Source organism: Suncus etruscus, chromosome 2 (genome assembly GCF_024139225.1).
Source record: "Suncus etruscus isolate mSunEtr1 chromosome 2, mSunEtr1.pri.cur, whole genome shotgun sequence".
NCBI classification, from domain to species: domain Eukaryota; kingdom Metazoa; phylum Chordata; class Mammalia; order Eulipotyphla; family Soricidae; genus Suncus; species Suncus etruscus.
The window spans coordinates 1,567,479-1,595,139 of record NC_064849.1 but is presented as its reverse complement, the minus strand read 5'-3'; the positions used below and the strand labels follow the sequence as shown (position 1 = coordinate 1,595,139).

Here is a 27,661-nt window from a genome sequence, read left to right as displayed (position 1 = left end):
ACGGTCGCTTTGAAGTGGCTGCCCGGGGCCCTCTGTGCCGGAGGGAGGGGCTCTGAGGGCGTGTACACGCACACACATGATCACATGCGCACGAACACACATGAACAGTCACATGCATGCCACATGCATGGTTACACATGAACAACATACAACATACAAGCCTGCAACATATACACACATTACACGCACAGGCGGGGCTCCACCTCACTTCCCTTTCTCCCTTGCAGGCAGAGAACACACACAGATCAGCATGGCAGATGGCAGCGAGAGCCCCCACTCTGGTCCTGGGGAAGTGGCTGAGCCCCCTGGGGACGAGGGGAACACCCCTGCAGGGGAGGCCTTCCCCCTGTCTTCCCTGGCCAACCTATTCGAGGGGGAGGAGGGCTCCCCTTTGCCCTCAGGGGCGGATGCTGGGCGCCCCCCTGGACCGGCAGACGGGCGGCCCAACCTGCGCATGAAGTTCCAGGGAGCGTTCCGCAAGGGGGTGCCCAACCCCATCGACCTCCTGGAGTCCACCCTCTACGAGTCCTCAGTGGTGCCAGGGCCCAAGAAGGCCCCCATGGACTCGCTCTTCGACTATGGCACCTACCGCCACCACCCTAGTGACAACAGGCGATGGAGGAGGAAGGTCATAGAGTGAGTATGGCCGGACAGTGGGTCTCTCCTGCACTGAATTCATCTACACCATGCCTATCCCTCCATGCATTCACCAATCCATCCATCAACTGACCCATCCATGGAACCTGCCTGTCCATCCATTCATCCATCCATCTATCCATCTACCCATCCACCTATCCACCCACCCACCCACCTATCCACCCACCCATTCACCAACCCATCCATCCATCCATCCATCCACCCATCCATCTACCCATCCACCTATCCACCCATCCACCCATCCACCCACCCACCCACCCACCAGCCCATCCATCCATCCATCCATCCATCCATCCATCCATCCATCCATCCATCCATCCATCCATTCATCCATCCACCCATTCATCTACCCATCCACCTATTCACCCATCCACCCATCCACCCACCCACCCACCCACCAGCCCATCCATCCATCCATCCATCCATCCATCCATCCATCCATCCATCCATCCATCCATCCATCCATCCACCCACCCACCCACACATCCATCCACCCACTCATCCACCCATCTAACCATCCACTCCCCTGTCTCTTCCACACACCAGGTCCTGGTTTGATCCCAGGCATCCTAGTATGAACCTCCAAAAGTGTTCCTTTGTGTCTCACCCCTAACCCAGGGGTCTGCTAATGAGTCCATCCTTTTCTCTGCCTCCCTGCCTATAGGAAGCAGCCACAGAGCCCCAAAGCCCCCGCCCCCCAGCCTCCGCCCGTCCTCAAAGTCTTCAACCGGCCCATCCTCTTCGACATTGTTTCCAGGGGCTCCATCGCTGACCTGGACGGGCTGCTCCCCTACCTGCTGGCCCACAAGAAGCGCCTGACAGATGAGGAGTTCCGGGGTGAGTGAGGGGGGGAGAGGCCTGATGTGGGATGGAGCACCCCGACTCCATCGTTTTTCTTCTCTTATTCACCCACCGGCAGTGCTCAAGGGTTACACCTGGCAGTGCTCGGAGGGTCATATGAGGTGCCGGGGATTGAACGCTAGGCAGCCACATGCCAGGCGAGTGCCCTCCCTACTGTCCTCTCACTCTGTGCCCCTACATCCCTATCTTTAGCACCTGAGCTTGGTCATGTGGGCTGCGTGTCCTTTACCTTGTTACTTAACCTCTAGGGACTTTGCCACTTTACATTGAGCCTTCATGTGAGAGGGGACCAGAGTCCACTCACCTGCACCACGGAGGGAGACAGACGAGCCTCAGTTTACTCCCTTGTGGATGTGGGTTAACAAGATAGATTGGGGGTGTCAGAGAAGAGCGGATTCTCCACTGCTGAGCAGAGAGAAATTGGGGCCTTGGAGCCCATGTGCTCCTTCTTGGGGCCCTGAATAGGGGCACAGGGCCTGGGCCCTAATAGCCACATCCGTCTGCTTCTCAGGTCCTCTTGACCCCGCCTCACTTCTGGCTCTGTCTTGCTCTTTTTTTTTTTTTTTGGTTTTTGGGCCACACCAGGTAGTGCTGAGGGGTCACTCCTGGCTGTCTGCTCAGAAATAGCTCCTGGCAGGCACGGGGGACCCTATGGGACACCGGGATTCGAACCAACCACCTTTGGTCCTGGATCGGCTGCTTGCAAGGCAAACACCGCTGTGCTATCTCTCCGGGCCCTATCGTGCTCTTTTTATCATATCACCCTCCTAGGCTGGGGCCACGCCTGGCAGAATTGAGAGGTTACTACCAAGTGTTCCTGGCAGAACTTGGGGGACCATGCTGTGCTGGGGTTCAAGCCGGGGCCTCCTGCTGGATGAGTATCTCTTCTGGAGGGGGCCCCTCACTCCTCCCGCCCAAAAGGTCCCGTCCAGTCCAGTGTGTCCAGATGCTAGGACACTGCGAACTAGGGAAACTGGCCCGTGGGCCCCTCCGTGAGAGAGCCCCCCTCAGGGCCATGGGCCAGGGGAGTTGAGGGCCCCTATGAGTGACACTGAGAGGCAGCCCTGTTTCAGTCAGAGTCGGGCTCTCTGCTCCCAGGGGGCCTGAAGAAGCTTCCAGAAGCTGAGGAAGAGATATTTTCTGATGAGACTTCAGGCATTTCAAGGAAATGCAGCACCTACTGAGGTGACCAGGGCAGAGGCTGGTTTATGTTTGTTTTGGGCCACACCCAGAAAAGCTCAGAACTTCTTCCTGCCTTCGGGATCTGTGTGAAGGGATCACTCCTGGCTGGGTTTGGGGGTGCCTATATATAGGGTGCTGGGTATCAGGCAAGGCAAGAGCCCTGTCGGCAGATTTGGGATCACACCCAGCTAGAACCTCATGAGCTCGGATTCTCTTCGGAACCTGGGACAGGCTTTTTTTTATTTGGGGGGTGGGGACCAGGCCTTTTTATCCCCAAAACTGGACTTCCTCCAGCTGACGGGTTAAAAAAAAAATCAGTGCTTCAGGCCCTTGCAGCGCCCACTGTTGCCACCTGGTGTTCAGATTCTGCAACTGCACATTTCTTCCGGTTTCCTGGAATATGCATTTCTTTTTTTTTTTTTCTTCTTTTTTCTTTTTTTTGGTTTTTGGGCCACACCCGGCAGTGCTCAGGGGTTACTCCTGGCTGTCTGCTCAGAAATAGCTCCTGGCAGGCACGGGGGACCCTATGGGACACCGGGATTCGAACTAACCATCTTTGGTCCTGGATAGGCTGCTTGCAAGGCAAACGCCGCTGTGCTATCTCTCCGGGCCCGAATATGCATTTCTTTAATTATATACTTCCTTAAGCACCATGATTACAAACATGTAACAAACATGGGTCTCAGCCTTTATGGAAAACATGGAGATTTCTCAAAACCTTGGAATTTGGGGGCCGGAGAGATAGCACGGAGGTAGGGCATTTGCCTTGCATGCAAAAGGACGGTGGTTTGAATCCTGGCATCCCATAGGGTCCCCCGAGCCTGCCAGGAGCAATTTCTTTTTTTTTTTTTTTTTTGGTTTTTGGGCCACACCCGGTAACGCTCAGGGGTTACTCCTGGCTATGCGCTCAGAAGTCGCTCCTGGCTTGGGGGACCATATGGGACGCCGGGGGATCGAACCGCGGTCCGTCTCCTAGGCTAGCGCAGGTAAGGCAGGCACCTTACCTCCAGCGCCACCGCCCGGCCCCCAGGAGCAATTTCTGAGTGTAGAGCCAGGAGGAACCCCTGAGTACTGCCGGGTGTGACCAAAAAAAAAAAAAAAAAAAAAAAACCCTGGAAATTGAACTCCCATATAGTCTAGCTATACTACTCCTAGGGATATACTCTAAGAACACAAAAACATGATACAAAAATGCCTTCTGCACTCCTATATTCATTGCAGCGCTATTTACAATAGTCAGAATCTGGAAACAACCCAGATGCCTGACAACAGATGAATGGCTAAAGAAACTGTGGTATGGGCCCGGAGAGATAGCACAGTGGCGTTTGCCTTGCAAACAGCCAATCCAGGACCAAAGGTGGTTGGTTCGAATCCCAGTGTCCCATAGGGTCCCCCGTGCCTGCCAGGAGGTATTTCTGAGCAGACAGCCAGGAGTAACCCCTGAGCACCACTGGGTGTGCCCAAAAAAAACAAAAAAACAAAAAAACAAAAAAAAAAAAAAAACAAAAAAACCGTGGTACATCTACACAATGGAATACTATGCATGCAGCTGTCAGGAAAAATGAAGTCATGAAACCTTCCTAGACATGGATAGGCATGGAAACTATTATGCTGAATGAAATAAGTCAGAGAGAGAAATACAGAATAGTCTCACTCATCTGTGGGATTTAAGAAATATGCATTCGTGACCCATGATCCCGGGATCTGGGCAGGCAGCCTGAGTTGTACAGAGCAAGGAGTTAACGTTGAGCACAGTCAGGTGTGGCCCGAAGGGAAAACAAGGAAAATAGAAAGAGCTGCCCTGGGGGCCAGAGCCCTAGCATGGGGTTTGGGGTACTTGTCTTGCTCACAGCCATCTCCACTTCAGTGTTTAAGGCTGCAAAGGGTCTCTGTGCACTGCCTGGAGCACCCTTGAGCATGGGGCCAGGAATAAGCTCTGAGCTCAGCTGGGCATGGCCCACAAACAATCAACAAAACAACAACAATACCCGGGAAAGAAATAGCTGGGAGCTGGAGTGATAGCACAGGGGGAGTGTATTTGGCTTGCATACAACTCACCAAATCAGGTTTGATCCCCAGCATCCTATAGGGTCCCCTGAGCTGCCAGGAGTGATTTATGAGCACAGAGCCAGGAACAACATCTGCACACTGTTGGTTGTGCCCCCCAAATAACTCCCCTCCCCAGAAAAAATACTACCTGATGGTGGTGAGAGGGTGAAGATGGTTGGAAGGGTTGAGAATGATTTTTTTTTTTTTGGTTTTTGGGTCACATCCGGCAGCACTCAGGGGTTAATCCTGGCTCTATGCTCAGAAATCGCTCCTGGCAGGCTCGGGGGATCATATGGGATGCCGGGATTCGAACCACCGATCATATGGGATGCCGGGATTCGAACCACCGTCCTTCTGCATGCAAGGCAAATACCTTGCAAGGTGATACCTCCATGCTATCTCTCCGGCCCCGAGAATGATTTTCAAACTATAAATTAACTTGTGTCCCCATCAAAATTCATACCAAGGAAAGAAAGCCACAGAGAGACCATAAATAAGCAAGTGTTGGTGGGGTGTGTGAAGGGCCCGAGAGAGACTGACATAGTGAGGAAGCTGATAAGGGGGTGATGTTTGTGGATGCCCCTTCACCATCCTTGCTGCCAAGCAGAACTTCCCCAAAGCCCTATCTGGGTCTATTTCCCCCGTGCAACTGGTCCATAGGTCGTGGTCCATCCACTGGGGTGCATATGGTCCCTCAGATCCCCTCTAGGGAGCCCTATCCTTGTTGCCGGTGGCACTGGTGAGAGGATTCTCTTGTTGAAACCAGGCTCTGCCTGGCTCTCAGAAGCTCCTGTCAAGTCTGGCAAGTCGCTGTGGAAAAGACCAGGCCAGGCCCATGTGCAGAGGGTACCAGGTCCCCTCTGGGTCCACAGGGACAATGTCTGAGTAACCCACGGGCCAGCGTGACTCACAGCAACTGCTTTGCATTTAGCAATCGGTCTGTCTCTGCAGCCGCAGCAGCCACGGGAGCAGGAACCCGGAATCACAGCACCAAGGCCCGCTCGGGATCGCTGCTCTTCTGCCTCCTGCATGGCTCTTCTAGCCTCAGGTCCGCTGTCTGCCTGCCTGCCTGCCTGCCTGCCTGCCTGCCAGTCTCACATCCTGGTGCCCCTCTCACAACTCCTGATCTTGCTGCTACTGCTGCTGCTGCTGTGTCCTGCTCTCTGTCTGCTTCCTGAAGGCGCTGCCCATTCAACATCTGCAGAACTAGGTCGTTTCGTTGCTGTCTGCCAGCTCGCTTACAGCCTTGGACACTATCTGCCCGGCCTAAAACCCTCGACCCAAGCCTTTATATAGAGAACTTGTCCCCGCCCCTTAGCCGTTACCGGATCCTGATTGGCTGTAATCATGTAAATGACATTTTAAGCGACCAATGGAATCTTTGGCTGGCGGCCACACCTCCCCAGCTCCTGAAATTGACTATGAAACTTACATGAAACTTACAAGCCCTGGCACTGACAGTCCCACTCGCTCCCCCAGAGCCGTCTACGGGAAAGACGTGTCTGCCCAAGGCGCTGCTGAACCTGAATCACGGCCGCAACGACACCATCCCGGTCCTCCTGGACATCGCCGAGCGCACCGGCAACATGCGGGAGTTCATCAACTCGCCCTTTCGGGACATCTACTACCGAGGTGGGGCCTGGGGCCTGGGGGCCTGGGGAAGCAGGGACTGGTAATGAGGCTGCATCCTCGCTTGTCTGATTGGTCAGGGAACTTCAGCGCGCGCGCGCGCGCGCGCACACACACACACACACACACACACACACACGTGCCAGCATGTGCCTGGGAATGAGGGGCTATGAATTTAGCCTGTAGGTGAACTAATCTGATTTTGATCTCACACACACACACACACACACACACACACACACACACACACACACACACACACACAAATACACACTGGGTCCTGCCGACTGATTGACTTCCTAAGGTGCTGGGCTCTCTCTCTGTAGAATGTTGGATTGCAGACAGGGGTGGAGGAGAACAGTACATCAACACCAAAAGGCTCAGGGCCCACCTCCTGTGCCCTAGTCCAAGTTTTAAGATTCAGGGCCAGAACGATAGCACAGCAGGGAGGCATTTACCTTGTACAAGCAGCCGACTTGGGTTCTATCCCAGGCATCCCATATAGTCCCCCAAGCACTGTGATCCCTGACCACAGAGCCAGGTGTAATCCCTGAATGCCACTGAGTATGTCATCCTGAAAAAAAAAATTCCGCACAAATTCTAAGGTTCTATACCCAGCCTCATCCCGTTTGTGGGTCCTACACCCCACTGCCTGGGGGCCAAAGGGCCCCTGACGTGACTGTCTCTGCCATCCTAGGTCAGACGGCCCTGCACATCGCCATTGAGCGTCGCTGCAAACATTACGTGGAACTTCTGGTGACGCAGGGGGCTGACGTCCACGCCCAGGCCCGCGGCCGCTTCTTCCAGCCCAAGGATGAGGGGGGCTACTTTTACTTTGGTGAGGAGGGGTTTTGGGGGCGACACCTCCCAGCACTGGGAGTACTGGGAGCCAGACAGACCACAGGCCCCTCCTCGGCCCTGGCCTACAGTCCTCCTGCCCTCTAGGCCCTGCGTTCAGGGGTCAAGTGCCCCACCCCTCTCTGTCCCTCACAGCCCTTGCTCCACATCTTCCTGTGGGGGGCAGGAGCTCTCCTGGGGTTGTGGTGGGTTCTCAGGGCCTGTACTGTATCCTGTGCTTCCTTTTACCTGACTTTGCCATATTTCAGCAAATAATCATTATACCGTGTGTGCTGGTACCGTTTGCGAGAAAGATCCACGGCCGGGACAGAAGGGATATGGTTCCCTGAGCACCACCAGGAATGATTTCTGAGTGCAGAGTCAGGAGCAACTCCTGAGAATCACCAAGTGTGGCCCCAAACCAAACAGATCAACTCGGGGTCGGAGTGATAGCACAGCAACAGGGCGTTTGCCTCGCAAGCAGACAACCCGGGACAGACCTGGGTTTGATCCCCCAGCATCTCATACGGTTTCCCAAGCCTGCCAGGAGCGATTTCTGAGCACATAGCCAAGAGGAACCCCTGAGCACTGCCGGGTGTGGCCCCCAAACAAAACTCCTGAAAAACCCAAATCAACAAAAAAAATGGTGATTTTAAAAGAAAAAAAATTTAGAAAAACGAAAGTTTCAGGGAGTCAGGGTCACAGGGATCGTACAGTGGAGCGGGCAGGAAGCTTGTCTTGCACATGGTGAACCTGGGTTGGATCCTTAGCATCTTTAGTACCCTGCTAGATCCCCTGAACCTTGCCAGGAGTGACATCTGAGCACAGAGCCAGGAGTATTCCCTGAGCAGTGCCGAGAGTGTCCCCTGCCCGAACCAAACCAAAATAAAGGTTCACAAGTGATGCCAGCTATTGCCTGAACAAAAGGATTGGCTGAAGACCTGTCATGATGATACAGTGAAATGCGCCCCAGCATGCCCAGGTGGTTGCAGTTGGACCTGTGAAAGAGTTCACCCCCGTTTCAAGCAAGACACCTCCATAGATTTGGGGTCCAGGGCAGAGTCCCTCAGAGGACCTACCTCCAAAACACATGACCCGTGCCCCTGGCCACTCTCGGCTGCCCTGACACCATTCGTTCGTTTCACTGTGTCCTGTCCATGCCCCGTGTCCGCAGGGGAGCTGCCCCTGTCGCTGGCTGCCTGCACCAACCAGCCGCACATCGTCAACTACCTGACGGAGAACCCGCACAAGAAGGCCGACATGCGGCGCCAGGACTCCCGCGGCAACACGGTGCTGCACGCGCTGGTGGCCATCGCCGACAACACGCGCGAGAACACCAAGTTCGTCACCAAGATGTACGACCTGCTGCTGCTCAAGTGCGCGCGCCTCTTCCCCGACAGCAACCTGGAGACGGTGCTCAACAACGACGGGCTGTCCCCGCTCATGATGGCCGCCAAGACCGGCAAGATCGGGGTGAGCCGGCCGGCACACGGAGGGAGGGATGCGTGGCAGCGGGAGCAGGGACACACGCGTGGACTCAGCTACAAACACACAAGGACAAGCACATGGAGGCACAGACACGTAGGATCTGGGATAGGAGGATGGACTCAGGGCTGCATACCCACATGAACAAACACACAGACACACATGTATGGATGTGTCTGTCCATGCTCGCACACAGTCCACAGGTACGCACATAAACTCAAGGGTGTACACGCAGACACACAGGGGCTGTGTGGTCCCATTCCATACACAGACTCGGGCATGGCCCCCTGCCTGTCGTGTCACCCCGTGTGGGTGGCCTGACACGGGAACCCCTGGTGTCCTCCAAGAGTCCAAACGACAAACTCATGTCTTGCTTTGTTCGGGGCCACCCCGAGGGGTGCTCAGGGCTTCCCTGGCTCTGGCTCAGGACTCACTCCTGGGGTGCTAAGGAGACTGGGCATGCTGGGGTGGAACCTGCTGTGTCAGTGCCCCAACCTGACACAGCTCCTCCTTCCTGAGGTCCTTCCCCCTCCCACCCACCGGAGGCTCGGTTGTTCCCCGACAAGCGGTGGCTATCCCAGGGCCATGGCTCCTGGGGGTCTGTCACCCGCCGGGCTGGCTCTGTCCTTCTGTGCTGGAGGGCTGCTCCCGGCTCTTTGCTTGAGGATCTCCTGATGGTGTTCTGGGGGGTCACGCGGCCCCAGGGACTCAGCTTGGTGGGTCTCTTGTGTGTAAAGTCTGCGCTCAGGCTTTTCACTGAGAATGTCTCCAGCCCCGGGGTCCCGTTCAGCCCCTCACCTGCTCCTCCCCTCCGTTGTCTGTGCTCAGAGCCAAGGACGGGACTCACACAGCCTGGACACAGCTGACAGTGGGGCTGGGGAGTTCTTAGGGGCAGTGGGTGTATGTTTGAGTGTGTGTATGAGTATATATGTACATTTGAGTGAGTGTTTTTGTGAGTGTGTGTGTGTGTGTGTGTGTTGGGGGCCTGCCTGAGTGTCAGAGGTTAAGCTGCACCCTGGCTTCCATTGTGAGCTGCCAGGGGTCCCCCTTAGGGGAGTCCCTGACAATGTCTTCACCTCACTGAGAACTAGAACTCGATCGGGTATGGGAGAGGAAGGTCTGGGGCACAGAAGGTGCCAGTAAACAGTCCCCTCATGTTCTGCTTCCTGCTCCCTGGGATCCATCTTGAGGAACTAAGCGGCTCCCAGGACCCCCCTGCCTCCCTCTTTCTTGCATACAGATCTTCCAGCACATCATCCGCCGGGAGGTGACAGACGAGGACACGCGACACTTGTCCCGCAAGTTCAAGGACTGGGCCTACGGGCCCGTGTACTCGTCTCTCTACGACCTCTCCTCGCTGGACACGTGTGGGGAGGAGGCCTCGGTGCTGGAGATCCTGGTGTACAACAGCAAGATCGAGGTGGGCACCTCCCTGGGGTCTCCTTTGGACCCGGACACCAGGGCCCCAGGCCAAAACAGGCCAATCCCCTCGGGCGGCAGGGGCACCCTGTGTGTGTGCTCAAAGCAGAGTTCCCGGAGGCAGCGCAGAAACAGAAGTGTCCAGGGGCTGGGGCCATGTTTCCCTGGACTGGAGCACATGCTTGGCATGTGTGAGTCTGGGGTTCAAACCCTGACACTTTCGAGGGGAGGGACCCCCACCCCAAGCTGGGAGAAGTAGCCCCCAAACATTACCAAGAAGTAACAAGAGCACACGAAAGAAAGTGCTCATGGAATGCCTAGAAGAGCGCCCTCACTGGGGGTGGAGAACCGAACCACAGGGGCAGGTTTCTTTTTCTTTTTTCTTTTTTTAGTTTTTGGGTCACACCCGGCAGCGCTCAGGGGTTCCTCCTGGCTCTATGCTCAGAAATCGCCCCTGGCAGGCTCAGGGGACCATGTGGGATGCCGGGATTCGAACCACCGTCCTTCTGCATGAAAGTCCTTACCTCCATGTTATCTCTCCTGCCCCATAGGGGAAGGTTTCAAAGCTGTACTTGGCTGGCATCTTGGCTCTCTCTTTGGCATACTGTACAGCTCAGGACCACTTCCCCAGCCTCTCTGAGCCCAGCTTTCTTTTTTGGGAACATGGGCATAAAGGAAGTCCTGTTCCTCTGCCGCTTGTTGGCTTCTGGGAGAGCGAATGGACTTGGTTCAGAGCTGGGCCTCGGCTGCTGTCCGTTGTGCTGGTCGGAATTTTTTTTTTTTGGGTTTTGGGCCACACCCGGCAGTGCTCAGGGGTTACTCCTGGCTGTCTGCTCAGAAACAGCTCCTGGCAGGCACGGGGGACCCTATGGGACACCGGGATTCGAATCAACCACCTTTGGTCCTGGATCGGCTGCTTGCAAGGCAAACGTTTGCTGTGCTATCTCTCCAGGCCCTGGCCGGAAGTTTTGAAAGCTCTTTGGTGCTCACTTTGCCCGGGTCCTGAGCAGGTTCCGTGCCATTAAATGCTCCCCTCTGCACTAAGTATGACTGCCTGGAATGCGCCACATTCTAATGAACCAAGTTCTAATTCCTGGGGGCTTGATCATTTGGTTTTTGTTTGTTTGTTTTTGGGTCACACCTGGCAGCGCTCAGGGGGTTATTCCTGGAATTATGCTTCGAAATCACTCCTGGCAGGCTCAGGGGACCATATGGGATGCCGGGACTTGAACCACAGTCCTTCTGTATGCAAGGCAAATGCCTTACCTCCATGCTATCTCTCTGGCCAAGGGCTTGATCATTTGGGCTCATTTCTGCCTCGAATGGGAGGGAGTAAGAAACAGGAACAGCTAGCTCTACAGCGTGTCATCCCTCAGCCCACAGTTAGGAGAAGACTTAGGTCTTGAAAAGGACAGGGGGGGAGTCTTCTAGTCCCGCTTCATGAGCCTGGACATAGATTTAGAGATGGGGTGTGTGTGTGTGTGTGTGTGTGTGTGTGTGTGTGTGTGTGTGTGTGTGTGTAGAACTAATTGCTCGGGGCTCCATTATTGATGTCTGCCTCGGCTTCAGAATGGGGGAAAAATCACCATCAGTCAAATTATGTGTCGTTCTTGGGCTGAGTTTTCCAAATCTGCCGCTTGAATCAAAATTTCTGGATTCGTAGCCCCGGAATGGTGTGGCTTGTAAGGCATCAAGGTTGTTTTACTGCCAGAGAAGGAAAGGGAGTTGAGGGTTCCAACTCGGTTCTGCCTCTGCTAGGGAGGTAGACGGAGGCAGAATTGGGTGGAGCCTGGAAGGCTGGCCCAGGGTTTGGGGTGGGCCGAGGCTCTGAATTCAGCCAGTTGTGCTGCACCCTCGGGCACGCTGAGAGGGAAGTTCCGGGGAGAGTTGGGGCCAGCTTGGGTGACTCCGTCCCTGCACCCACCTGCAGAACCGCCATGAAATGCTGGCCGTGGAGCCCATCAACGAGCTGCTGCGGGACAAGTGGCGCAAGTTTGGGGCCGTGTCCTTCTACATCAATGTGGTCTCCTACCTGTGTGCCATGGTCATCTTCACACTCACTGCCTACTACCAGCCCCTCGAAGGCACCGTGCGTGGCGCGCCTGGCAGGGCAGGGCTGGGAAGCAGGGCTGAGGCCTGACGCCCCAAGAATCATGAGGATGGGAGGAGTGAGAGGGAGGAGGAGGCTCTGGGCCAGATGTTCCGGGAGGAGTCAGGAGAAGGTGGGCAGGAAGAGGAGGGGGATTGGGCAGGGGGAGGCTTCCGGGCCTGGACGGGGGCTCACCTGGCGTCCGTGTGCTGCAGCCCCCCTACCCCTACCGCACCACTGTGGACTACCTCAGGCTGGCGGGCGAGATCATCACGCTCCTCACTGGCGTCCTGTTCTTCTTCAACAACGTGAGCATCAGGCCCCGCTGCCTCCCTTCTTCCTCCTCAAACCACTCTCCCCTCCTCCCCATCTGCCCTCTCCATCCTCCCAATCTCCCTCCCCTCCTCCCTACCTTCCCTTCAGTCCTCTCCCTCCTCCCCAATTCCTCTCTCCACCCACCCTCCCCCTCCTCATCTTCCCCACTTTGGAAGTCAGTCAGTCCTTCACTTCTCTTCACCTCCTCCTGCGCCCCATCTCTCTCCCACCTTCTCCAGTGCCATGTTTTCCTCTGCTCTCTCCTAACAGACCCCTTGGTTGTCTTCTCTCTCTTGCCTTCTCTCTCGTCTGATTTCTGGTGCCCGGGACTACTCCGTGTTTGGAGGTTGGAGGTTACCCCCTGGGATCCTGGGATCGTATGGTGCCAGAGGTGGAGCCCCCTTCACCCCTGACCCTTTGAGCCATCCCCAGGCCCCCTGTTATCTGTTCATCTTGCTCCCTCTCTTCTCCACCATCCTCCTTCTCTCTCTTCCCCTCCTCCCTGCTCCCATGCTCAGGGATGTCCTCTGCTTCCAGATCAAAGACTTGTTTATGAAGAAGTGCCCGGGTGTGAATTCTCTGTTCATCGATGGCTCCTTCCAACTGCTCTAGTGAGTTGGGGGTATGTGGGGGCACTGCTGTGTATGAGAAAGGTGGTGGGTTTGGACTAATCCACATCCAAACTGGGAGGCAGGCAGAGGTTCGAGTCCTTATGTTAGGAGTGAATTCACCCAACGCAGACAGATAGCAATAGCCTCTAGCCAGCAGGACAAAGCCAGTGTTGAGCCACAGAGTCTTTTACCAAGATTCTAGCCACTGGGCAAGGAGTGTATAGAAGACACAGCCTTTCCCAGGGCTGGTGGAGGTTGATGTCTGCCCAGAGTGCACGTTTGAGAAGCTCCAACATCTTGAAGTTATGGCTGTCCTCGGGAGAGAAGCGATTGTTTGATTAGTTATGTCTGCAGAGTAGCTGCAGCTGGGGAACAAGGCCACTCTCTCAGCCACCCCAGGTCTCCACCAACGGGCAACCCTTGAGGTCTGGGTGGATTTCAGGGCCAAAGCATACACAGTGATTGGTGATTGAGTGTTCTGGATTGACGGGATGCCAGGGAGCCAGAGAATCCAGGGTGTGCTGGTTGCCTGGTGACAACCAACCAGGGGATGTATCTCTTCCTTCTGCCCCTCCCGATACCCCTTAGCTTCATCTATTCAGTGCTGGTGATTGTCTCGGCCGCCCTCTACCTGGCGGGCATCGAAGCTTACCTGGCCGTCATGGTCTTTGCCTTGGTCCTGGGCTGGATGAATGCTCTTTACTTTACTCGCGGGCTGAAGTTGACGGGGACCTACAGCATCATGATCCAAAAGGTAGCGAGGGACACTCAGGACTATGGTCTTGGGGAGGTGGGGAACCAACAGTCAGTACCGATGTGTGGGGCATGTGGATGGGGGTCCCAGTGGTGGAAGGGTTGGGTGGGTGGTAAAGTTCCTCCACCGTGTGTCTCTCTCCTCTTTGCCTCCGTAACTCTGCCGGGGTCATCAGATTCTCTTCAAGGACCTTTTCCGCTTCCTGCTGGTCTATTTGCTCTTCATGATCGGCTATGCCTCAGGTGAGTTCTGGGGGCCAGGCTGGGCCGGGCGGGGTGGTGCGAGGGGTTGGACCCAAAGCACATATGCAGGAGGGAGGGTCAGTGCAGTGTCCATGGCCACATTCCTGAGTACTCTCATACGAGATGGTCATTGCCTTTTATCTTCCCTGTCTAGAGACGGAAACTGAGAATGAGAAAGGCCAGGTTGCCCATCTAAGGCCGCGAACTCAGGCACAGTAAAACTGGTGCATTCGCGTCATCGTTGGCAAGAGAACGGAGGGTCTCTTGGCCTAACGGGACTCAGTGATGTTTGTTAATAAGTCTAGGAGACAGCTGGATTTCGCTAACCAGGGCCAGCCTTGGCTCCTCTCATTTTTCTTGACTTTACATTCATTTTGGAGGCCTGACAGAGTGAGGTCACATCCAGCAGTGCTTGGGGGCCACCAGGGTCCTGCGAGGCCTGTGCTTTGCCAACTGAGCTACATCCCAGGCCCCAAGACTTGGCTGGCATCTCTGCCCAGCCAGTGGCTGCCAGCTAACTAGTCTGGCTAGGACTCTCTGGGCCGGATAATGTTTTCCTCTTTCACGTGGCCCCCAGCTAGCTTGGGCTCATCCATGTGGAAGTCTGCTAGATTTCTGGCCCAGGTCTTTTTTTTTCATTTTTTATTTATTTTATTTTTTGTTTGTTGCTTGTTGTTGTTTTGGTTTATGGGTCACACCTGGCAGCACTCAGGGATAACTCCTGGCTCTACACCAGAAATCACTCCTGGCAGGCTCGGGGACATATTGGATGTCTGGATTCGAACCACTATCCTTCTGCATGCAAGGCAAACACCCTACCTCCATGCTATCTCTCTGGCCCCTTTCTTGCATTCTTTTTTTCTTGGGGTGGGGGTCCACACCCGGCAACACTCAGGAGTTACTCCTGGCTCTAGGCTCAGAAATCGCTCCTGGCAGGCTCGGAGAACCATATGGGATGCCAGGATTCGAACCACCATCTTTCTGCATGCAAGGCAAACGCTCTACCTTCGTGCTATCTCTCCAGCCCCATTTATTGTTTTTTAAGTCATACCTGGCGGTGCTCTGGCTCCTGGTCCAGGTCTTTGTAACTTAACTTTCCTTTTTTTTTTTTAAATATTTTTTTTATTCTACCTGGTGGTGCTTGGGAAATATCCCCAGCTCAGTGCTTGGGGATCACTCTTTTTCTTCCTTCCTTCTCCTCCCTCCCTCCGTCCCTCCCTCCCTCCCTCCCTCTCTCCCTCCCTCCCTCCCTCCCTCCCTCCCTCCCTCCCTTCCTTCCTTCCTTCCTTCCTTCCTTCCTTCCTTCCTTCCTTCCTTCCTTCCTTCCTTCCTTCCTTCCTTCCTTCTTTCCTTTCCTTCCTTTCCTTCCTTCCCTCCCACCTGGCAGCGCTCAGGGATTACTTCTGACTCTGGGCTCAGAAATCACCTCTGGCAGGCTCGGGGGGCTATACGGGCTCCCAGGATTCAAACCACCATCCTTCTGCATGCAGGGCAAATACCCTTTCGCTGTGACCTCTCTCTGGCCCCTGGGGATCACTTTTTTTTTTTTTTTTTGGTTTTTTTTGGGCCACACCCTGTGACGCTCAGGGGTTACTCCTGGCTATGCGCTCAGAAGTTGCTCCTGGCTTCTTGGGGGACCATATGGGACGCCGGGGGATCGAACCGCGGTCCGTGCGCAGGCAAGGCAGGCACCTTAGCTCCAGCGCCACCGCCCGGCCCCTGGGGATCACTTTTGACAGAGCTCGGGACCATGCATGCTAGAGAACCCCAGCTTCCCACACTCCCCATTGGCTCTTGTTCCTGTGTCCACACAGGGGCTTGGAGAAATAGTACGGCACGCAGAGTGAGTGCCTTGCATGCAAGTGGTCTGGGTTTAATCCAGCACCCTGGGTGTCCCCCTGAGCCCCACCAGGAGTGACTCCTGAGCCATGAGTAAGCCCTGAGCACCACTCAATTGCAGTATATGCTATAAGAATGTTTTTTGCCTGTCGTCCCAGCTGGATCTTCTAGGTGGGGGCGATTAAGGAAAGAATAAAATAGCTTGTTGGAGAGGCGTAAGGGGCTTTTTTTTTGCCAGAGCTGATGACTGGTTCGGTTTGCTTTTTGGAGCTGGCTTCAGACTGACAAAAGACTCTCTTTGCTGAACCTTTGGTCCCTGAATCTTTTGTCTGTGTGGATTATTTACTCCGGATATTATTACCAATGTCTTCCTCAAAAGGGGAGATGGAGGAATGGGATTTAATTTATCTTCCACAAACAAAAATAAACCCAATGGGGCCAGAGTGATAACACAGCAGGTAGGGCATTTGCCTTGCACACAGCCTACCCAGGTTTGATTCCCAGCATCCTATATGGTCCTCTGAGCCTGCCAGGAGTGATTTCTGAGCATAGAACCAGGAGTAACCCCTGAGCACTGATGGGTGTGGCCCCAGAAGCCCCGCAAAAGAACAAAAAACAAATTCAAAAGCTCTACACCTCTACATTAACTGCCTCCAAATGAGTTTTCCTTGGCATCAGAATGTCAGGGGCCGGGCCCGGAGATATAGCACAGCGGTGTTTGCCTTGCAAGCAGCCGATCCAGGACCAAAGGTGGTTGGTTCGAATCCCGGTGTCCCATATGGTCCCCCGTGCCTGCCAGGAGCTATTTCTGAGCAGACAGCCAGGAGTAATCTCTGAGCACCGCCGGGTGTGACCCCCAAAAAACAAAAAAATAAAAATAAATAAATAAAAAATAAGAATGTCAGGGGCCTTTAGAGGTTTAGGCTGCTGGGGAAAGGACCAGGTGTGAGAAAACTGAACCACTGTGTCTGTCCACAAAGGTAGATGATGGGTCCTGCGGTGCCCAGGGGAGGGCCACCTCGCATACATTGTCCGTCCAGGCACAGGAGCCAGGGCCTGCCCCTGACCTCTGCTGTCCCCTCCATAAAGTGGGGAAAGTCCTACCCACTGGGCAGTGTGTCTCATACTCCACGCTCTTCGTCCCACCCCCCACCCCCAGCTCTGGTCTCCCTGCTGAACCCGTGCGCCAACATGAAGGTGTGCAACGCGGACCACACCAACTGCACGATTCCCACCTACCCGTCGTGCCGCGACAGTGAGACCTTCAGCGCCTTCCTCCTGGACCTCTTCAAGCTGACCATCGGCATGGGCGACCTGGAGATGCTCAGCAGCACCAAGTATCCCGCGGTCTTCATCATCCTGCTTGTCACCTACATCATCCTCACCTTTGTGCTTCTGCTCAACATGCTCATCGCCCTCATGGGTGAGACGGTGGGCCAGGTGTCCAAGGAGAGCAAGCACATCTGGAAGCTGCAGGTGAGGGGCCCACTGCCCTCCTGACTGTCCCCAAGCCCTGAGTCTGGCACCTCCGTCCTCAAACTGTCTCCTCTGGGCCATCCCCATCTCCTCTTCCAGCCTCTCTCTTTTTGTCTGGGAAATGGGTCATTTGGTTTTGAGTTTGGGAGACAGCTCATGTGCTCAGGGCTGAGTCCTCCTGACCCTGCACTTGGGGGGATCCCTCCTGGTGGTGCTCAGGGCTGGGTTTTGGCTTTGTACTTCAGGATCACTCTTGGTTGGTGCTTGGGGTTGACTCCTGGCCCTAGACTCAGGAATCACTCCTGGCTCTGCCCTCAGGGATCACTCCTGGCTGTGCTCAGGGATTTCTCCTATAGTGGTATTTGGGTCTTTCTCCTGGCTCTGCACTTGGCATCACTCCTGACAGTGCTCAGGCTAACCCCTGGCTCTGTACTTAGAAATCACTCCTGATGAGGACTCGGGAACCATCTGGGGTGCCAGGAATGGAATCTGGGTCAGTCGTATGCAAGGAAAAATGCTAGAAATCACTCTGACCCTGGAAAACAGGTCTTTTTTTTGGGGGGAGGGGTGTGTTTTTTGGGGCCACACTCGGTGGCACTCAAGGGTTACTCCTAGCTCTGAGCTTAGAAATCGCTCTTGGCAGCCTCAGGGGACCATGTGGGATGCCGGAGATTGAACCAGGGTCAGTCCCGGGTTGACCATGTGCAAGGCAAACACCCTACCACTAAGCTATCACTCTAGCCCCTGGAAAATAAGACTTGAGGACTATTTCCCAGGCTGCTTAGATACTGGGTGTGTGGGTGTGGGAGAATGGGGGGATAGAGGATGGAGATGCGGAACACTTCCTATCCCACAGCCTTTGACTGGTCTCCTGGTCCAGCTCACAAAATGTGGCTCCCCAGGGCCCCTCTGCCTGAGCTGTCACCACAGGGAGTAGTTAGGCAGAATTCAAACATAAAACAGTCTGGGATGAGAGCAGGTGCTGACCTTTGTTAGAAGCTGGAAGTCCAGGGGCTGGAGAGATAGCATGGAGGTAGGGTGCTTGCCTTGCATGCAGGACAGTGGTTAGAATCCTGGCATCCCATATGGTTCCCTGAGTCTGCCAGGAGCGATTTCTGAGCCTAGAGCTAGGAGTAACCCCTGAGTGTTGCTGGGTGTGACCCAAAAAGAAAAAAGAAAAAGAAAAAGAAGCTGGAAGCCTGACAAAGTGGTCGCCAGCCTGCTGGGCTCTGGTACATTGGTGGCAGGGACAGGAGAGGGGGTGGCCACGTCCTCTCAGGTGCCTCAATGCTGCAGGCTCTCTGCTCTGTGTCACATCCTTGGTGCTCCTATGAAGCTTCCAGGGGTGCTCAAGTCCCTGAGTCTGCCCCTCTGCTGGGCTGGGGGTATTTGTACTGAGGGGGTGAGTGAGGCCAGAGGCTCACAAGTATCTCCCCTCACAGTGGGCCACCACCATCCTGGACATCGAGCGCTCTTTCCCCGTGTTCCTGAGGAAGGCCTTCCGCTCCGGGGAGATGGTGACCGTGGGCAAGAGCTCGGATGGCACCCCAGACCGCCGGTGGTGCTTCAGGTAAGCAGCTCACACATGGCCGGAAAATGGGCTACAGGGCAGAACCAATCTCCCAAAGTGAACCTCGAAACTGTGATGTGTGATCCCAATTTTCTTGGTTTGGGGGCCACATCTGGCAGTGCTCAGGACTTCTCTCCTGGCTCTGCACTCAGGAGTCACCCCTAGAGGGCTCTCGGGGACCCTATGGGATGCACGGGGATGGAGTCCAGGGATGTGCAAGGCCACTGTTGTCCTCTGACCCCGTGACATTTCTAAGAAGTGTCCGGAAGAGGCTGGAGTTGAGTCACTGGGGTGGAGGACAGGAGTACCAGAGTGAACTGAGGTTGTTTATGGGGGTCCAGAGTGGTTGATGTAGGGGTTGGGACACGCTTGTGTTGCTCAGACTATATTCCCAGCTTGATGGGTGGCTGCATGGCAAATTGTCAGGGGGCTGTGGGGGCACCCTCCTGACCCCCCCTGTTGTGACCCTGCCAGGGTGGATGAGATGAACTGGTCTCACTGGAACCAGAACCTGGGCATCATTAATGAGGACCCGGGCAAGAACGAGACGTATCAGTACTACGGCCTCTCGCACACCGTGGGCCGCCTCCGGAGGGGTGAGCGGGAGTGGGAGATGGGAGTAAGGACATGGGGGGCTGCACTGGCCCAGCCTCAGCTCTGACCTGCTGTGTCTGTAGAAGGGGCTGGTGCTTCGGCCCCACTTCCCCCACTGAGAACTTGAGAGGAGAGGACGGGGACACGAGGAGCTGGGCTTGAGTTCTGAGTCTTCTCTTTGTTCCAGGGTGCACTGAGGCGATCCACTTGATCTCTCTCAGCTCCCATTTCTACTTCTCTAAAATGGGCACATTCACACCTTTTTGGATTCCTGTGGGGGAGGCTGTGACTCGCCCTGGAGGGTCTGAGGTTCCTTGAGGAGTTTCCCTGAGGAGGGTCCAAGACTTCCTGAGGAGGCTCTGGTCCCAGCAGCTCTCATCACCCCCTCGTGCCCCCCTCACTCCACCGCCCCCTATGCCACTCTCTGCAGATCGCTGGTCGTCCGTGGTGCCTCGTGTGGTGGAACTGAACAAGAACTGCAGCCCGGATGAGGTGGTGGTGCCCCTGGACACCGTGGGGAGCCCCAGCTGCGATGGCCACAGGCAGAATTTCCCCCCCAAGTGGAGGACTGACGATGCGCCCCTCTAGGACGGAGTGAGGGGCAGCCCACCGCTTCCCCACCCATGTCTAGTCCACTTGCATTTCAGGGGTACCTCTCAGTCCCCACACTCTCCTCCAGCCCCCAGAGGTGAGGGCCAGATGCAGATGCCCAGAGGCCCCAGGACCCTCTGCCCCTGCTTGGGCCTGTCTCACTCCTGTGGAGTCTCCTAAGGTCCACTCAGGGTTGCGGCGCTTGGGGGTGGGGTGCGACCCTACCTCACCTTTATTTATTGCTCCCCCATTTGGAAATCAGCTGATCCCGGAGGGGCCCCCCACACCCCACATCCCCACTTGGTTGTGCTGAGGGGCTTGTGCAGGTGGGGCTGTGTATGCTGTTTCGTTGAGGGGCTAAGTGGTTACCCTAATAAAGGTTCATTTGATGATGGGGAGATGGAATGGGTGACAGAGGAAAGTGAGGAGAGGGAGGAGGAGGAGACTGAGTCAGGTGATTCTGGAGTGTTGGGGAAGTGATAGTGGGGGGGGGGGAATGCTGTGGAGAGTGGTTCTGGGGGGGCAGATAAGGCTCCTGAAAAAGGCAGGCCCAGCACCTGGGGATCTGTGGATCCTGGGTGAGACTTCAGGGTGAGACCCCAGCAATGAGAGGCTAATGGTATTCCCTTGAGAGAGGCCCAGGACTTCCAAACTTCCCATGGCTTTGCTGGCTATTTTCTTGGTTCTGGGGTCACACCTGGTAGTGTTCAGGGATTACTCTTGACTCAGCATTCAGAAATTGCTCCTGGGCCAGAGAGATAGCATGGAGGTAAGGCATTTGCCTTGCATGCAGAAGGACGGTGGTTCGAATCCCGGCATCCCATATGGTCCCCTGAGCCTGCCAGGAACGATCTCTGAGCATAGAGCCAGGAGTAATCCCTGAGTGCTGATGGGTTTCACCCCCCAAAAAAAATAAAAAAAAAAAAAAAAAAAAAAGAAAGAAATGACTTCTGGCAGGCTCGGGGGACCCTATGGGGTCAAATGCCCTTCCAGCTGTGCTATCACTCTGGACCCCGATTTGGATTATTTTGTTTATTTTGGGGCACCTGGTGGTGTTTAGGACTTACTGCCTCTGTGCTCAAGGATCACTGCTGGTAGAGCTTGGGGACCATATAGGCCTCGAACCAGGGTTGAAGCAGTGTGTGAAGCAAACACCCTACTGACTGATGGTCTATCTCTCTGTTCCCAACCCATGTCCCTCCATGTCTCCTTCCAGGGGATGAGTCTTTCCTCTTGGTTCATCCACAGTGCCAGCTTGTCTCAGACAGAGACAAGGGTGGAGGGGGTGGTCCCCCAAATCAACAGTGTTCCAGTATCCTCAGCAGCAATTCTGAGAGGACAGGTGTGGTCACATGCCATGCCTGAGCCAATCTCGTTGCTGCATAGTGCCCAGCCACGCTAAGCCTTCTGGATATGTTCATGGTCAGCCGAAAAGCCTTGGTTTCCCCTTGTCAAGTGGCCAGGGTGACTCCAGGGCCCTTTCAGCCAAGAGGATTGTGGCTGTGGCCTCCCTAAAGTTAGATATTCCGGCAGCAGGTCATAAGAGACACCGAGAAAGAAAATAATGGGGCTGGGGAACATGAGGAGGCGAGGCAGCTGGGGTCCCATCCCTGACATGACAGGAGTAGGCTGGAGGCAGCAAGAACACCAAAGGAAAAGGGTTGGAAAGAAAAGGACTGACTACTTGACTCAGATCAAGCAGTCCCAAGCCTGGGGGGCTGTTGAAGTCAGGGCCTGCCTCTCAAGGGCTCCTTCACACCGCTGTGAATTAGGCACAAGGCCAGGTTGTCTTTTCCCTCCAGGCACAGGAGCCACCATTGATACAGCCACACAGGTGATTTCACCTGGGATTGTGTGTGTGTGTGTGTGTGTGTGTGTGTGTGTGTGTGCCACTCATCAAAGTGAATGCTTAAAGCCCTCATTTATTATTTTCCACCTCGAATCAACACCCTTTAATTCTGGAGATCATTTGGGAAGGTTCTGAGGGGACCATGTGGGGTTGGGGATCAAATCCTGGGCTCCTACATGCAGGGGTAAGTTTCAGCCTGTTGAATCATTTCCCCGGTGCCTTAATTAAAACAAAAACAACTAAATCACTATAAATGAGGGTGTTTGTCTTTGCAAGGCCCTCCCATAAAGGTATAGGCAGCTAGGGCCTTCTCAAAGCTGGTGCCCTTCTTGGATCTGAGTCAGTTTACACAGGGCAGGGGTTGATGTAGTGTACAGCTATTAGCTAAATATTAGTAGCTTTTTACTAGTTTTCTAAAATTTTGATAGACCAAGCATTGGATATAAGTAAAAAATAACCGTTCCAAAAAAAAAAAAATAACCGTTCCAGGGGCTGGAGTGATATCACAGTGGGTAGGGCGTTTGTCTTGCATGCAGCTGATCCAGGACGGATGGTGGTTCAAATTCTGGCGTCCCACATGATCCTCCAAGCCAGCCAGGAGTATAACCCCTGAGCGCCACCGGTGTGACATAAAAACCAACCAACCAACCAACCAACCAACCAACCAGCCAAACAAACAAACAAAAAAACTTGTTCCAGGGCATTTTTGGGTGAAAGATCAGGGACCTTTTGGAATCCAGGGATCAAATCTGGGATGGTCTTGTGCAAGGCAAACACCCTACCTGCTGTACTATTGCTCTGGTCCCTCTAGGGACATTTAAAATACTTTCAAGGTATTGGAATTTAAAATAAAAAATGTTTTTGAGTTACTGAAATGTTTGTTTCAGTAAGACTTTTAAAACAGCAGTTCCAGGAATCTTCAAAGTGTGGGGTACGACTTATACCAGCCCAAGAATTTTCAGGTGACACTTTGGACATGAAATCACTTTATTTAATGTTTTCCTGCAGGGCCAGGGACTAAAGAGATATGCTAGGCAGGTGCTATATGTGAGTTATCTCCCTAGCAAAAATAAATAAATCCAGGGGGCCAGAGCTATAACACAGCCGGGAGGGTGTTTGCCTTGTACGTGACTGACACAGGTTGGATTCCCAGCTTCTCATACGGCTTCCCCGAGCCTGCCAAGAGTGATTTCTGAGTGCAGAGCCAGGAGTAACCCCTGAGCATTGCTGCAAAGCAAATCCTACAACAAACAAACAATTATTCAGGTTAGGGGAAATAATACAACAGGTAGGGTTCTTACCTTGAAGGTGGCTAATTTTTCTATGATTTCCAGAACCCTATATGATTCCCTGAGCATCATCAGAAGTGATCCCTGAACGCAGAGCCAGGAATGGGCCCTGAGCACCACTGGTTGTGACCCAACCTCTCCCCGTAATGTCAGGTTATACATATTTATCCTTTTTTTTTTTTCCGACCTCACCCAGTGACGCTCAGGGGTTACTTCTGGCTATGTGCTCAGAAATTGTTCCTGGCTTGGAGGATCATATGGGACGTGGGGGAATCGAACCTCGGTCCTTTCTAGGATAGCGAGCGCAAGGCAGATGCCTTATGGCTTGTGCCACCGCTCTGGCCCCACATATTTATACTTATGAGTGAAGAGAGACACTCAGCCTGTAGCTTGGGCCCAGCATCGTGATAGTGTTGGGAGAGCATGGGGAGCTGGGAGCCAACCCAGTGCGCTCCCAGGCATGTGTTCAACTGCTTGAACTTTCTCTCAGGTGCCCCAACACTCAGTAGAAAAAAGCCTGAGGCTCAGAACCTCTAAAATGCGGAGCTAGAGTGGGCTTACCCTGAAGGGGGAGATACTCCTTCCCATTGGACAGCAGACCCAAATCTCACTCTTCCCCCTTTGCTTGGCTTCTAACTCTGCTTTGTCTGCGGGGTCCCAAGTAGTCTGGTACTGAGTACCCAGTGATGTGTCCACCAATGGGCTGTGAGTGATTTGCCGGCAGGAGGCTGAAGGCCTTGATATGGTGCTAAGCATTCTTGGGGAGCCCAGAAGAACCTCCAAAGGCGCATAAAAGCCATACTTACTTTTTTGGTTTGTTTTTGGGCACCCCCCCCCCAGTGGCGCTCAGAGGTGCCTCCTGGCTCAGCATTCAGGGATCACTCCTGGCAGGCTCGGGATACCATATGGGATGCCAGAGATTGAACCTGAGTAGACTGCATGCAAAGCAAACACCCTTCCCGCTGTGCTATCGCTCTGGCCCCTGAAAGTGATAGTTTTTGTTTGTTTGTTTGTTTGTTTGTTTTTGGCCACACCAAAACCAGGGGTTACTCTTGGCTCTGTACTCAGAAATCACTCCTGGCTCAGAGGACCATATGGGATGCTGGGGATTAAACCCGGGTCCATCCTGGGTCAGCCGTGTGCAAGGCAAATGCCCTACTATGTGCTACCACTCCAGCCCCAGAAAGTGGTATTTCTGTCTGCCACCAAGATTTGGTGATTTGGGGTGGGGGATTGAGAGGGAAGTAAAGGCTTTGAATTTGTAGCACTAGCGAATGGATATAAGTACCACAATAAAGGCCAGAATGATAGCACAATGGGGAGGGCGTTGCCCTGCATGTGGGTGACCGGGGTTTGATCCCCGGCATTCTATAGGTCCCTCGAGCCTGATTTCTGAGTACAGAGCTAGGAGTAACCCCTGAGCACCAAAGACCGGGTGTGGCCCCAAAACAATACAAAAGGGTAAGATAAGAGAAGAAAGTGGAGACTAGGGGAGACCCCAGCCTGTGAGGAGACCCACCACTTCCTTTGGAAGGAGAAACTGAGGCTTGGGTCGGCGAAGATGTTTTGCCCAGAGCACTCGGTTGGTGAGCAGTGCCTACGACTCATCTGGTGACCCCCTGAGGGTCAGTCCCAGACTCGTCACGGAACACCCTGCTGTCACCTGCCGTTTTGCCTGAGCTCCTGAGGTTGTCAGCCCCCACTTAGCACCCCCTCCCTGGCACAAACCCCCTCGCTGTGGCAGTGACGCGGCTTTCTTCTTACGTGCGCGTGTCTTTAATAACGATAAAGCGCTTGTATGTCATATCTGACAGGAGGGCTTTTCGCAGCCCAACTTTAAAGCACTACTGGGAAATAATTAGAGCTACTGGAGAGAAAAACAAAGGGCCCCATCAGGAAAGACAGTCCCTGAAACTCTGGGATCTAAATTGAACAATTACCTCTTCTGCCTAGGAATACTTCATTCTTACATGCCCTGTTATTATTAGCTGTTATTATTGTTTTAGATGAATGTAGCTTGCTTTTGCTTTTTCTCTCCCCCTCAAATCAAAAGCCATTTCAACCGTTCTGCTCATCTCCGTCAACGCGAGCTTCTGACATCTCCCGATAAAACGTGGCTGTAGGTAGTTCATGGTCTTCTCCTCACCCAGGGACCAAGGATTTCCGATCATTTGGGTTGTTCAGAAGGGGCATTAAATACGCATTGTCTCTGTTCATTCAGTAATTGATTAATTTTTGACTTTTTGGCAAAAGCATTTGCCTGAGAGCCAAGCATCTCTCTCTCTCTCTCGCTTGTACTGTGGGAAATTTTTTATTGCAACTGTGTGTTTCTGGGCCGTGCCTGGTATTCTGGGCCATACTTTTGACTCTGCACTCAGGGGTCTTTCCTGGACGGCTTGGGGGAACCATATGGGGTGCTGGGGATCAATCCTGGGTTTGGCGTGAGGAAAGCAAACACCTTACCTGCTGTATTGTCACTCCAGCCCCAAACACCTCTTTTTTCAGGGGCACACCCAGTGGTGCTCAGGGCTTACTCCTGGCTCTGCCTCATCTGGTGATGGTCAGAAGCCATGGGGCTCTTTGTATGTGGGGGGCCTTCCAGCACCCTGTCAAAATTCTCTCCATTCTTTGTTTTGTGTGGTTTGGGGCCACAAATTGTGTTGAGGGGTGTGTAGGGGCTACTCCCAGCTTGGTGCTTGGGGTCCACTCCAGGATCTGGGCAGTACTGGGATGGATCCCAGATTCCTGAGCATGGAGCCTGAGTTTTCTCCCTCCGAGATCTCGCAGGCTCTTTTTAAACTCTTTTGGGTCTTTCCCAAAGCGTGTACAAATTTCCTTTCCTCCAAGGCCACAGGACGCAATGGCTTCCAACAGGAGAGGACAGAGGTTGGGTGGCGCTAGGACTCAGATCCAGGCCCCCGGATCCCAGCTGAAAGGCTCCCAAATCTTCCAAGGTACCCCCTTCTAACTCTCTGTCCCCAGTTTTTATTTGCACCCCACTATGTCCTGAGGCTCCACTTGTGGCTTGAGTAGGGCAGGGCAGCTAATGCCAGGGATTGGCCAGCAGAGGGCGGTGCCGTCACACCAGGGCTAAAACCTGTGGCAGGTGGGGTTGACACCCCACAACTCAATCCCTCGATCTGGGAGTTGTATCTAAGACTCAGAAACTTCAAGAAGAAAAGGAAGCCTAGCTTCATCGCTGGGGTGTCCTAAGCTCATGAGCGCATGCTTCTGATGTTCAAATACAAGGGCCTAAGCAACCTGCCTAAGGGGTTGCTGCTGGGTGTCGGGCTCCTTTTCCTTTCCTTTTGGCCACACCCCGTCTTTTTTGGAGCAGTGTCAGGGATGGAACATGGAGTGTTATGCCTGCATCCTTCCCTCCAGCATGGAACCTCATCCTTAGCTCTGCTTTGGGCCTCGTCTGACAGGGCGAAAAAGACCACTTAAGAAGTGGGGACCCGCCGTGACCCGCTGGACTCCAGCCCCTTCCTCAGCCACATACTGGCCCAAACAACCTAGTTTTACAACTTGGGCAACTGAGGCCTGAGTGGGCTCGATGGACTTTTCCAAACTGAAGCCCATACAGTTGGGCTCAGTGTCTCTGAAACTTGGGGTGTGGCTAGAGAGAAACCAAATCCCCCCCAAAAGTAGAGAAACCACTAGATGAAAGAAAACAGGATTGGAAAGGATGGAGTGACAGTACAGCGGAGAAGAAGCTCACCTGGCAAACAACCAACCAACCTGGGTTCAATCCCTGCCACCCCATTTTTTTGGGGGGGCCACACCTGGTGGTGCTCAGGGGTTACTCCGGCTGTCTGCTCAGAAATAGCTCCTGGCAGGCACGGGGGACCCTATGGGACACCGGGATTCGAACCAACCACCTTTGGTCCTGGATCAGCTGCTTGCAAGGCAAACGCCACTGTGCTATGTCTCCGGGCCCTCTGCCATCCCATTGGGTCAGTCCTCCATGCCAGCCAGGAGTGAGCCCCGAGCACTGTTAGAAGTGACCCAACGGGCCCAGAGAGATAGCACAGTGGCGTTTGCCTTGCAAGCAGTCGATCCAGGACCAAAGGTGGTTGGTTCGAATCTCGGTGTCCCATAGGTTCCCCCTTGCCTGCCAGGAGCTATTTCTGAGCAGACAACCAGGAGTAACCCCTGAGCACCGCCGGGTGTGGCCCAAAAACAAAAACAAAAACAAAAACAAAAACAAAAAAAAGTGACCCAACAACTAAGGGGAAAATAAGAAGCAGAAAGGGTCTTTCCTGCGAGATTTCCCATCTCTAGTGAAGGAGTGGGGGAAGAGGGGAGGGTCTCTCAGTCTTT

The 27,661-nt window shown here is 54.1% G+C and overlaps 1 protein-coding gene across 1 annotated transcript; it reads left to right on the top strand.

Moving 5' to 3' along the window:
• Window positions 1–248: 248 nt before the first annotated feature.
• TRPV4 (transient receptor potential cation channel subfamily V member 4) lies at window positions 249–20,465 on the top strand. Its single transcript, XM_049767883.1, has 15 exons — window positions 249–636; window positions 1,322–1,494; window positions 6,229–6,381; window positions 7,076–7,216; window positions 8,390–8,688; window positions 9,941–10,120; window positions 12,050–12,208; window positions 12,424–12,516; window positions 13,061–13,134; window positions 13,723–13,888; window positions 14,064–14,130; window positions 17,129–17,445; window positions 18,888–19,015; window positions 19,490–19,611; window positions 20,040–20,465. Exons 1-15 carry the CDS (start codon window positions 251–253, stop codon window positions 20,195–20,197), a joined length of 2,616 nt encoding a protein of 871 aa, XP_049623840.1. The 5' UTR covers window positions 249–250; the 3' UTR covers window positions 20,198–20,465.
• The last annotated feature ends 7,196 nt before the right edge of the window (window positions 20,466–27,661 follow it).